Raw genomic sequence first — 13425 nt, 5'->3', positions numbered from 1 at the left:
AGAGCTGCACCATTCAAGTCAATGGACTTCTAATTACAAGGCGATTGATCTCAAGTGCTCTGTTATAATAAGTGATCATGCAGAACTAGTGGAAGTAAAAGTTATCAGCTTTATTTTTTGACAGTCGGATTAATGATAGATTTATTATGTCTTGCTCAATTTTTGTGGCCATTGTAATGTTCTGGGTTGTTCTCATAACTAGTGTTTTTATTTGAAATTGGACTACTTTTAGGCCTTCATTGTATATTCAGTAGGAAACCATGGTTTCCACTACTGTTACGTTTCTCCCACAAAATGTACAAACAGCAATTTTAGCATGCGACTTCTCAACATTTATGGCTATAGTGATTGAACTGCTTCAAATTCAGCCAATTACCTATCCGAAGTATAAATTGTGTATAAAAGAGCCCTATATTGGCCATTGTGCATCACCACACCCCTTCAGCTAGTTTCTAACACATTTTGACACCAGAAATATAATTAAAGATTTTAAAATTAAGCCAATTAGAAATTACAAGTGTTGAAAGAAATATTATAAGATAACCAAGTTTCAAGTTAATAAAAGATTTATTAAAATTAGTTTGGTGTACTTTCCACTTTCTAAAATACATAGAACACATTCAAACCAATGTTTAGGGACAATTTTCTTTAATAACTATTTAGCGTCAATCTCAGCAATGAATTAGAGTTAGACTAAACTTGAAGCCAATCTTCAAGGGTGGGAATTCTGGATATGCTTCCTCATAATATGCCAAACGCAAAGCCAGACAGAATTGTTTGCCAAAATTTTACATCAACAGTGATGATATCAACTATGAATAAAAACTCATGAAGCAGACAACATTCACTTAAAAAGCTCACAAAACTCACTGCACTGAGCTTTCAACATTTTTCCCACTAGTTAATCAGATTGCAAAAAAAAACAAGTTCAAAATATCAATAAAAATAAATTAGCTATGACTGAAGAGATGAGGGTATGGTAATGCTAATTCAAAAAAAAAACAGTTCTATTTGTTTAGAAACTTTGCAATGAAATCATTTCAACACACAAAGACTCATCCATTAACTGTACTTTGTCTCTATAAGACTGACTGGTGAATTGCATTATCTGTAACTGATGGACCGTTTCGTGGACCTAATGGAAATAAAGGATGAGATCTATTTACAAAACAGCAAAAATGTAACTCTTTCCAGCTTCAAACCCAAATGGCTTAAAAATGTCAACTTGTTTCACAGAATTCATTACTTTTCTCATGATATGGCATCTTTCATACATTACTAGAGCAAGCTGGCTATGTTTACATGAGAAAAATAATGTACAGAGCAACATTCTTTGAAGATATTTTTACCATTGGTTCATTTGGATTTGATGTACTTCCTGAACAGCATAATGGGTTGGCATATACAAGATATGCCAAACCAGAAAGAGAAAAGTTAACTTAAAAAACTCAACACCTGAGGATATGGTCAGGTGTATGAACAATAGAATAACACTTAAATAATTAGGACAACCCGACAATGTAACAAGTACAAAAACATTGATTTCCAAGAAAAGGAAAGATTCCAGTCTTGAGAACTGGTTTGCCTGTGGCCTTTGAGCAGAATCAAGGGAACTGGTAATTTTTTGTTTGAGTTTATAAGACTTACTGGATATGTATCAACTGCATTCACTGTCAACCTTCCAGTCATGAAGTTGTTCAAAAGATCAATTAAGGGTCTTGGCTCTCATGTTGTCCACTCTGACTCAATGTTGCACCAGGATTGTCACCCTGTAGTTCGAACACCATTAGCCAAGCAGTGTCACATTACCAAGTGATCAGAAAGTGAGCTAATATACTGTGCTATATACCATAGAATAAACAACTGCTAATGTTGTCTATTCAGATATGCACCGACTTATCCTGTAGCAGACAGAAAATATTTAAAGTCACAAGCACAAATCATAGCTCAAAGCTTGATGTACCAATTGGATTCATCTTCAGTCCATTGAATTAATTTATATGTCCTGTAATATGGTGCCCCTGCCTTCATCCACGAGCTGTAAAGGGAAACATCACTGGCATCAATTTAGAAATGGTGGCTGCAGCCCAAACATCGCAAGGGATTTTTTCCTACTGAGGCCACTACTGATCAGAGCCAAGGCCATTCCATCCTCATCAACTTAAATAAGAAAGACTTGTGAGGAAGACCACTATCGATGTAGTAATAAAAACAAGAAATGCTGGAAATACTCAGCAGGTCTGGCAGCATCTGTGGAGAGAAAAGCAGAGGTAACGTTTCAGATCAGTGACCCATCATCAGAACTGGCTTAAAACCTATTACATTTCTAACATTTGCCAATTCTGATGAAGGGTCACTGACTTGAAACGTTAACTCTGCTTCTCTTTCCACAGATGCTGCTAGACCTGCTGAGTATTTCCAGCATCTGCAGTATTTTGCTTTTATTTCACTATCAATGTAGGTTTGGCTGTAGTGATCTTACAAAAGTTGAGAATTTGGGGAAAACATAAATGCACTGCTTTCCTATCATTAATGTTTCGCAGAGGAGAAATAAATCTTTGATTGTGAAATAACTTGGAAGTAAGAATCTTTGATCATAGAGTCCTATAAAGGTCATATTCTACTTTGCCTCTAGATAAGATTCTGTGCCCTTGACAAAAAAAAAGTGTTCTTGGAATATGCCAAGCGCCTGCAGGGAGGCTACATTTGAGACTTTTCAACAAGGAAATCTGTAAAGTCAGTAATTTAAACTGTGTTGTCTCTTCAGAGTTGCATGGTACTCACTGTTTAAGCTCATGCATGGAAGTGTGGAGAAAATGTCTAGGAGTATTCCATACTCTTATTGTGCCTCCAAACAGTAAATTAAAGCCAAGTGTAACATCACTCATTAATTTACTGAGTAAACTGATTTTTTTTTGTGCGTTAATTTTATTGGATCTGTGAACATGTTCTAAATGGCAAAAATATGGAGCATAATCTAATTCAGAAACATCAGTCTTTTGGTGATGTACTGTACTGTCTGCAGAAGACATTTAGAGCGAATTAGATTAGAGATACAGCACTGAAACAGGCCCTTCGGCCCACCGAGTCTGTGCCGACCATCAACCACCCATTTATACTAATCCTACACTAATCCCATATTCCTACCAAACATCCCCACCTGTCCCTATATTTCCCTACCACCTACCTATACTAGTGACAATTTATAATGGCCAATTTACCTATCAACCTGCAAGTCTTTTGGCTTGTGGGAGGAAACCGGAGCACCCGGAGAAAACCCACGCAGACACAGGGAGAACTTGCAAACTCCACACAGGCAGTACCCGGAATCGAACCCGGGTCCCTGGAGCTGTGAGGCTGCAGTGCTAACCACTGCGCCACTGTGCCGCCCCTAGGCACATTAAAGAAGCAAATACTGCAGATGCTGGGAATCAAATAAAAACAGAAAATGTTGGAATGCTGAAAAAAACTCAGCAGGTTTGACAGCATCTGTCAAGAGAGAAACAGTTAATGTTTCAGGTCGTCAGAACTGGAAAAAGAGATGCAACAGGTTTAGAGGAAGTACAGAGACAGGGAAAGGGGGAGGAGAGGAAAAGAACAAATGGAAAGGTCTGTGATAGGATGGAAGGCAGGAGAGATTAAATGACAAAAGAGATAATGATACAAGGCAAAAAAGGGTGGGTAATGAGACAAGTAAAGGAACAGTGTGTCTAGAGGAGATGCAAATGGGAAAATGCAGACTCATTATTAACAGCTGCCATCTAAAAACTAAACAAAATAAAGCACAGGTTATGATCCAAAATTGTTGAACTCTATGTTGAGTTTGGAAAGCTGTAAAGTGCCTCAGCTGCATTACACCTCGGCCTTCATGAAACTTAAAAATTTGAAAGAAAAGGGGTGATTCTAGTCAGATTGGACTATGATATATATTCTCTTCCAGAGTGGGCGGATAAATGACAAATGAAACTCAATATAGCAAAGTGTGATGGGGTTCGCTAGGTAGGAGAAATAAGAAGGCAACTTTATTCTTTGGAAGATAACAAACTAAGCAGGATAGAGAAGCAGAGATCGAGGTATACAGATACTTTTTTAAAAAATACATTCATGGGATTGTGAGCATCACTAGCAAGGCTAGTATTCGTTACCATCCCTAATTGCCTTTGAGAAGTTTGTGGTGGTGAGCCATCTTCTTGAATCACTGCAGTCCATGTGGTGTAGGTACACGCACAGTGCTGTAAGGGAGGGAGTTCCAGGTTTTTGACTCAGCACCAATGAAGGAATGGTAATATAGTTCCAAGTCAGGATGGCGTGTGACTTGGAGGGGAATTTGTAGATGGTGGTGTTCCCACGTGTCTGCTGCCCTTGTCCTTCCAGGTGGTGCAGGCCACGTGTTCATAAGGTCCTGTCGAAGGAGTCTTGGCAAGTTGTGGCACTGCATCATGTAGATGGTACACACTGCTGCCACTGAGCGCCGGTGGTGGAGGAAGTGTTTAAGGTGGTGGCTGGGGTACCAATCAAGCAGGCTTATTTGTCCTGGATGGTTGTCACGCTTCTTGAGTGTTGTTGAAGCTGCACTCATCCAGGAAAAGTGGAGATAAAACACTAAAGCTAGTAACACAAGTTGATAAGGCCATGAAAGTACTAGGGTTCATTTCTAGAGGAACAGAATACAAAAGCAGGGAGGTAATGTTAAATTTATATAGAAACTTGGCTAGAACAGACTTGGAATATTGTGTGAAGTTCTGGTCTCCATACTACAAAAAAAAGATATTAAAGCAGTGAAGAAAATACAGAAAAGATTTACAAAGATATCACCAGAATTGAGAATGCTATCAGGAAAGATTGAGCAGGCTAGGGCTCTTTCCTCTGGAGAAAGAAAAAGCCGAAAGAGACCTGATAGAGGTCTTCAAAGTTGTGAAGGGGTTCAGTAGGTAGACGTGAAGAAACTGTTTCCACTTATGGACAAGTCCACAGATACTCTTTGGGATGGAGAGGCAGGGAAATGTGTTTGAGTCTGCTCCTTACAGTAACATGCCAAGGACTACATCCAGATCCAGATGATGATGTTGAATATATAGGCACAGAATGGTTGCTGTAGTTCTGAAAAAGCCTGTGGACAAAATAGCCCGACAAATGGTGGAAAATCCTGAAACGGGATGTCAAACAGGGAATCGTTCAAAGGTTGAATTGGTGGCAGCTTAGATTTGTCAAATAGTTCTTTGATTTTCTCACTGACAAGGGCCTTCCTACTAAACTACATCTGGAGAAGGAGCTGCTGCAATTATTGTGCAGAATTACACAACTAAGCTGGCTAGCAGAGAATGATCCTATGGGTTATCAACCTTCCTTGGAACACTGAAAGGCACTCATCACAGACTGCTGCACTGAGCATTGTTGGAGGAAATCATTGAAATCAATGTATATTATAGATCATCCCTGTAAAGTATGCAAGCACCTTCATTTTTTTTAAACCCAGGATACACACAGGACATATACAACAACATGGTTTAGAGCAAAAGGTATTTATTTAGAAAAATGCTGTTTTATATTTGTAATGACAGTTTAAAGGGCATTTGTTCCAGCTACATTTCCATATGTAACTGGTCACAAACAGCTTTGGGAATCTACATTCCCTCCCACTTACATTGCCAAGATGATTAGGCTCACAACAGCAAACCTCTTCATAAATTCAGACCTCACGTGCAGTTCCACAAAGAGGGAAAAAGGGCTAATATGCATTGTCACATATCCAAGTCATGCTGCAGTTACTCAGATTCCCATGCTTCCATTAAAAATAGTCACTGAATCCTAATGTCCTGTAAAGGAGACTAGGAACATGTATCCTAGTTTTCTGTCTGAATTGAGTTCATATTGTGCAGATACCATGAAGCCAGAGACTGAGCATATGGAGTTTAAATATTACAATACAAGGTAGTAGAAATAGGTACGTTTGACTGAACCTCATTCATTTAGGATTCACAGTATATTCAACTAATGCATCTCAGTTAGTTAACAGGTGAGCATTTGTAAAGGAGAGAATGGTGGCAGTTAATATGCCTAAATGTTCAAATTTACACAATTATAACCTGCAATTGATGAATTTGGTACTTTACAAAAGATTCACCCCTGACCATTCCCAAACATCAGATACAGTCAGTATCACAAGAGCACCCTATTCTTAATGTTAAGAATTCAAATGAAATCTGAACTGAAATCAGTCAGATAAACTTGTTACAAGATATAAAATGAGCCTTATATGAAAAAGGGATAAATAACAAGACTTTGGTAACCCCATAATTTTGTGTCATTATTTTTATCTAGATTAGATGAAGGATTTAAATAAGCTAGCTAACTTGGAAATGTCAGAGAACAGCCAATAGTTAATAAATAAAAAAATTGTAATATATGGAACAGTTAACCTCGCATTTCTTATGGAATCCGATCATGTTGTTTTGCTTTTATAAATGCCATTAATTCACTTCACCATGGCAAACAACCTTTTTCGAACAGGGTACATACTTAAAGAGGGAATCATAACAGTAGGATCCCTTTTGAAAATTGAACAACTGAAAATAATTCTGATTAACATCCTTTTCTTTCTGATCTATTTGAGTTTATTTTAAAAATATTTTTGTATAAACTGAGTGCTGATGACGTTATTGACGAGAATTGGGTGGGAGGGAGCTGCTGAGCATGAGGGAACAAATAATTCTTGAAACAAACAGTCTGATCATCTCAACAGTGTATGGGCAATTCAGCTCCCTCACAAGCTGGACTCAGTAGCTCCTCTAAGCCCAGTTCTCCTGAGCTCAATTAGCCTACTATATAAAATTAAAAAAATAGAAAGACAGGAAAAAAACCACGGTTGTTAATCATAACTATTTTATACTTTGAGTTTTAAAAAGGCCACTGACTGCACGACACCCTCCTTAAAACAAATTTAGTTATGTGGAAACAGCATTGTATAGAATAACACAAGCTGTCAAATGAATTAAGGTGTACATGGTCCCTTGTTGGTTTCAGGCTTTTGTGCATGCAAGTGGTCATATCGCTTTCATAACAACCAAGGACAGACACCTATGTTAGATCAAGCACCTAAACTCAACTCTTATTCCACATGAATAAATAGAGCCAGTTGCTATATTTATCCTCCAGGTTATCACCTTGAGTAAAGCAAGTTAATTTAACTTATATTTCGTATGGAACAAATTTCTTTTTTGATGCACTACGACAAGAACTCTGCTCAAACGTCCAAAGTGAAACTGCACCCAGAATGCCTGGCCTGCCTAAGACATATGGCACTGCCACAACACAGGGAAAGCTACTGTCTAAAAAACAAAGAACAAGACAGTCCAAAATCCACAATGGGTGCTATAGGTCAAACTCATAATAATCAACATCCATTTCATCATGGAACAAGTCCCAATCATCATCATCAGAATCTGAAAAGTCGTCATCATGGCCATCTGCCAAAAGCATAAGTAGCACTTCCCCGAGCTCGAAGGTGACCATTTCATCATCTTCATAGGAATCAGCATTTTCTCTCTCTCCAATGAAATCCCAAAAATGTGTCCTCCGTTGGTTCTGTGAAAAAACGTATGTAATTATGAACAAATTAAAAAGGTCTTAACAATATTGAATCGGCCTCCAAATGATATTGTTAGCTGTTAAAAGGGCTACTATTTAAGACAAATGATTTCCTTACAACTTATGCCACAGCTGCAGAGAAACTAAGATGATTAGTTTAGGCTCAGTATTTTCAGTCTTCACAGACAGGCATTAAGACTACCAGCTCTCAGCAAGACAATGTTATGATAAATTTTTGTTTGACCATGTGCATATTTTGAAGTCAGGTGATTAAGCAACAATGGAGCAGGAAAGAGGCCAATGGAAATAAATTGAATGTCAATTTTGTCTTCAGGTCATACTGACACAAAATAATGGCATAAAAACAGTGAGGTGCTTCGGGTGCAAACCAGGCCAAGTTAACCATACAAGTCAACATGAAATATTGAATTTCAATCGACTTGCAATCCAATCAGATTGCCAAAAGAGTATAATTCTGGCAGCACTTTACTAAAAACCTAAACCTGTAAGATTCAGGATTCTAATTTTCTGTATATATTTATACCATATCAACTAGAACAATACTAAATAGTTAATGTACATAAAAAGTGTAAAAATCGCACCTAGAGTAGCAAACGCAAAGGAAATCTCTGCCAATTCTATCTTAATTTGCTCCTACATCATTTAATTAGAAGGATACAATGCAAAGCATGAAGTGGCATCGCTCACCAGGAAACTAACTATAAAAAAAAGTTGTTGTAGGATGTTCCACCATATCTCCCTATAATTAGTTCAACACACAGCTCCTAAATGAAAGCAATAGCATAAAGGTGACATTCTTAAGCAAAACTCGCTTGTTTAACATATGGTAATGTGCTTACCCGATATCTACCCATTGATCCAATTGGCTTCCTCTGTGGTTGCGGTTCTTCCAGACGACCATCAGGGTACGCGTGTTTGTAGAAACAGTTCCCCCCAAAAGGACAAGTGCCGCGTCCTTGATCAAAGTATCGACATGCTTTATTGCTGCAGAGCAAACGAGAAATAATTATTGAATACAGAAAACTCCTGCTTTATCTGGTGACAGAAGCCAGTAAAACAGCATTAGATCAATTTCATTAGCAGGTATATTTATAATGCAAGATGTTAAATGAGTATTTGCCAGTCATTTTTGGCTACGCTCCACCATACACTACCCTCCACTTAAGTGTCAGCTAACAACTCACTTACGAGCCAGCCCAGTACAGATCTTCAATTGATTTAAAATGTGAGAGTACAGCTTAGAATAATTTCCTTGATAATGTACACTAAGTTGGCAAAAATGCTGACAAGTTAATCACAGGTGTGACCCCACACTCGACCAGAATTATAATAGGAATCTAAAAATAAATAACGTATAGAGTGGAATAGGAACTTGGAAATGTCACAAGAAACCAAACTCCTTCCTAGTAATGAAGAATATAATGTTGGATAACTTTTCTGGGGTTTTACTTGATTTACTTGGTTTGGTGGGGGGTGGGGGGGAAAAGAGAGAGGGGTTTTGAAGAATCTTTCCTCAAGAAATTACAGTTTTGGTAAGGGTCCACAATACAGCAGGTGTACATAATGTCCTAGAATTACCTTGAAAGTTTGCAACACCAAAGCGGAGATGTGCTGAATTTTCTGCAAGGAAATTCACACAACTAATTTGCAATGTCTTTACGCACTATTTTCGATAACTTACACCACTCCTGAGTTATGTCCACCATAACCCCATTTATCTCATTAGCTCAGCCTCATCCCAACAAATAAGGCCAAAAAATGAGTTTCCTGCATTTACATCAGTTCTGAATGGATGTAAATTTACACCCAAAATTTAAGAACAGCATGACCAAAAGTTAATATATCTGGTGCTTTACAGATCATTTTCTTTATTTCTCCTTACCAAGACCACCGTATTCTCTTATATCTTTAAACACTTTATGGCATAAGAATTTGATACATTAAAAAAGCTTCCACAATCGCAATTTCTTAAAACATGCTATTCTTAATGCACATAAATGATGGTTTGACGGCTTCAAACTTCAATTTTCAGATCAATAAAATAAAAAAAGGGACTTAAAGAAGATAGGACACTATTCCACACTTTCCTCAGGCCCTGATTGTTTAGGCTGATTTCCATTTCTATTACCCTGGTTTTTATATCCAGACATATGCTGGTGAGATGCTCAGAAAATTTTGGTTTTAGGTACTGTCAACAAGATTGGTGTACAAATTGACATTCAGATTGAGAAAATTCCTGCTTGGGTGTCAGTCATTGATGTCATTATCAGCATTACAATTTTAGACAAAAAGATCTGCAAAGACTGCACAACTCCGTGTAACAAACTCCATGAGCAATGTTTTTTTCCCACCCACCATCGCTGCCCTCAATTTTTATCCCTTCTCCAAAGAGCAGTTTTGAAGTACAGCCAGATTACATTTGGCCAAAAATATAGAAACATTAAAAATATAGAAACCAGAAAAGGAAGCTGTAATTATGGTAAACGAGAGTCTGGAAAACTGTCTGTTAACATTACCTCATTGCCTCTTTGTACTTCTTGATGAGTTTCTGTTTTTCTTCCTTGTCTTCTACCCAGTATTCACTTGGAATTACAAAGTTTGATGTAATTCGACACTCAGGACAGGATCTGTAAAAATAAATTCATGAATAATTGGTATCTGCAATATCGTCAAACCACCTTAAATATCTTAAAAAAAGCTTAAAGGAAAAGACTCATCTTTCTTTTCACAAACAGAAAACTGCTATAAAATGGAATATATAGCTTCATACCTCAGCTAGTAAATGAATTCCAACAACCAATTATTGAAATATGCATTGCAGTGTAATAAAGTTCTTAATATAAACCAAAATACAACAGTTACCATTCATGTATTTCAAAATGCCTATGTTGAAATAACACCAAGAAATCTCACATGTATTTATCATGTATCTTTTCTCTGAAGACGTTATATATCAAAAATAATTTAAATATGTGTAAAAAGCTGACAAGTTTTGAGAAGGGTCACTGGTTTGCAACAAAGCTCTTCTGTTTCTTATTGTAATCTGACACCATGTGCACAGAAGATATTATTGAAGTGCATCTCCAAACAATAAACATGCAGTGAGGCTAACCTACATTGGTTAGCACCGCAGCCTCACAGCTCCAGGGACCCGGGTTCGATTCTGGGTACTGCCTGTGCGGAGTTTGCAAGTTCTCCCTGTGTCTGCGTGGGTTTCCTCCGGGTGCTCCGGTTTCCTCCCACATGCCAAAGACTTGCAGGTTGATAGGTTAATTGGCCATTATAAATTGTCACTAGTATAGGTAGATGGTAGGGAAATATATAGGGACAGTTGGGGATGTGACAGGAATATGGGATTAGTGTAGGATTTGTATAAAATGGGTGGTTAATGGTCGGCACAGACTCGGTGGGCCAAAGGGCCTGTTTCAGTGCTGTATCTCTAAAACTGAAAAAAACTACTCTCATATTCCTACCAACTCAGAGCAGCAAAGATAGAAACAAGGAAGTGGGTTATCTCTCCAACATTTTGTGAAAAGGAATGGTGAGGCTGGGGGAAGGAGTTGACAAATTAAATAACATAAATTACATAAAAATAATTGTAAACACTATACAATTTAAAATACTTGAATATATCTTGGATTACAAGCCAACTTCTTCTTGTGATAATCCTGACTTTAAGTGATGTGCAACGGATGCAAGCTCAACATATTTTACATTAACAGTCCAGTTAACCTAAAATTTGATAAGTCATTATCTTAAAGAATTTAAAAGAAGAAAAGTAACTATTTGAAGTATCCTGTTAGTTTAGAGGCATACTTTGAAACTTGAGAAAATTCAAATGCATTCAATACTGGAATCTGGTTTTCAGGACAGTGGGGTACATACTATAGCCAATTCTCAAAAATATGGAATTTTAAATAAGTACTGCTAAGCAGAAGGAGGAATAAACACAAAATGTAGGTTAGACCTTCTATATTGTACAACGATACTGTTCAATATCACTTGCGAAATTCCAACCTCATTATGATTACCAGTTTTACACAATTACAATTCTATTTATAACACAAATTACCCTGAATATTAGGATGACCTACATAAATCGAGATCTACGATGACATCTCAAATTTTACTGAACTATACTTCAATACCACCTGTACATTAAAAGAGAAAACGGCAATGTTACTAATGGTTAAAAAAAACTTAGGTGTACTACTTTTGGTTAGTCAGGAGTTGTGATGCATAAAAATCACTGCCACACTTAACAGTATTCAACACAAAATACCAGAATTTCTGCTCGTCTAATAAGGTGCGCATAGTCCCTTATTCCCCCTCCATAGGGATGTACTTCACTTGCATAAGCCTACAGAACATAGATGTAGCTGATAAGAGCAAAGGGTTAAAGACCTCCACTGCGCACAGAAATAATGATAGAGTTTAACCGACACAGCTTACCAGCCCTCGCTTACTAGGTTAAAAGATTGAGTGGGAAGATTCCAAGCCCGTTGACAGGTCTACCACTCCAGGTCAACTAATGAGCCAGATTGCAGACCTACTAGCTCAGGTATCATATTACCGAATCTACTACACAGAATCAACTTGGTTTGTGTCTCCCATTGCCAGACATACTGGGCTGGACTTTACCTCAGGCGGCCGGGAATTTGCCAACGTAAAAGTTGGTGGCGAACCCGCTTCTGCCTAGCCGGGGATCCGTCCCGTATTTTACGGGTCCTGGGCTTTAATTGTCCCGAGGCGGGACTTCCATCCACTTGAGGGAGGAGGTCCCGCCTCAGTGAGCTGCCGGCCAATCAGCGGGCCGGCAGCTCTTAGTCCCAGCAGCGCCACCGGTGGCCACTGCTGGGACTGCAGCCCAACCGACGCCATGGAGCCTGGAGATGAGGTAAGTTGGGCTTGCCTCAGCAGGGGGAATCTGTCCTTCCCTGGTGAGGCTGGAGTGGTCGTTTGGGGGAAGGGGGGGCGTCTTAGGTCCCAGGGGTGGGTTGGGAGGCGGGGGCGGCCCTCAATCGGGCACCCTGTGCCCGACTGCCATGGTCCCCCCCAGGATGCGGAAAAACCGACAGCTATCGCTGGGCGGCCTTTCACGTCCCCAGCACGCCCGCTTGCCACGGGTAAAATACCCGTGGGGGCGGGAGAGGGCCGTTAAGTGGCCACTTAGGGGCCTTAATTGGCCTCGGGCGGCAGGCCGCTACCCCCCTCCCTCGCCCGACCACCGTAAAGTTGACCGGAGGCGGGAGCGGGGTGGGTAGGCCTCCAGCTCAATTTTACACCGCCCCCACACCACCATCCGACCCGCTGGGGCAGCGTAAAATTCAGCCCATTGGCTTGAAATCCACAACTCTTAAGAAATCCCACTTGCTTCCCTTCCACCAAGAAGGTTAATCACTAACTGGTTAGTCAGACTACCAACAAACATGGATTTAATCCTCACTAGTCTACAGCAGATGCTAGACACTTCTCCCAGCAGCACAGTAACTTGTACAATACACCACAAAATCTGAGCGCATTGCCACTAGCCTCCTGATCACATGGACTTACACCATATCTCATTAATGATGGTTACACCAGCAAAAGGTGCAGATTTTCAGTACCTTGCCTTCCTGCAATCAAATCAAGGTTCATTTCAAGTCTTGAAGTTCTATCATCTATTTGAAGAACAGTGTGCTGAAAGGATCTACACAGGACAGTTTTCAACATAACAGCCACCTTAATGTTCTTGATGTCCACAAGTAGTATTGGAATAGTAATCTGATTGAGATGTTTATAGGGTTTCATAAAAATCAGTCATCTCAGAAACTTTGA

General features: G+C 39.1%; 1 protein-coding gene across 1 annotated transcript in view; it reads right to left on the bottom strand.

Moving 5' to 3' along the window:
* Nucleotides 1-5506: 5506 nt before the first annotated feature.
* Nucleotides 5507-13425, bottom strand: part of mkrn1 (makorin, ring finger protein, 1) — an 87530-nt gene continuing 79611 nt past the window's right edge. The window contains exons 7-9 of the mRNA XM_068050756.1: nucleotides 10125-10235; nucleotides 8448-8592; nucleotides 5507-7584 (exon numbers count right to left, since the gene is read on the bottom strand). Of these exons, the coding sequence (XP_067906857.1) occupies nucleotides 7372-7584; nucleotides 8448-8592; nucleotides 10125-10235 (469 nt within the window). The 3' untranslated portion in view covers nucleotides 5507-7371. The remainder of the gene's footprint in view (nucleotides 7585-8447; nucleotides 8593-10124; nucleotides 10236-13425) is intronic.

This window comes from Heterodontus francisci, chromosome 18 (genome assembly GCF_036365525.1).
Source record: "Heterodontus francisci isolate sHetFra1 chromosome 18, sHetFra1.hap1, whole genome shotgun sequence".
Lineage (NCBI taxonomy): Eukaryota > Metazoa > Chordata > Chondrichthyes > Heterodontiformes > Heterodontidae > Heterodontus > Heterodontus francisci.
This window is presented reverse-complemented; position numbering and strand designations above follow the sequence as displayed.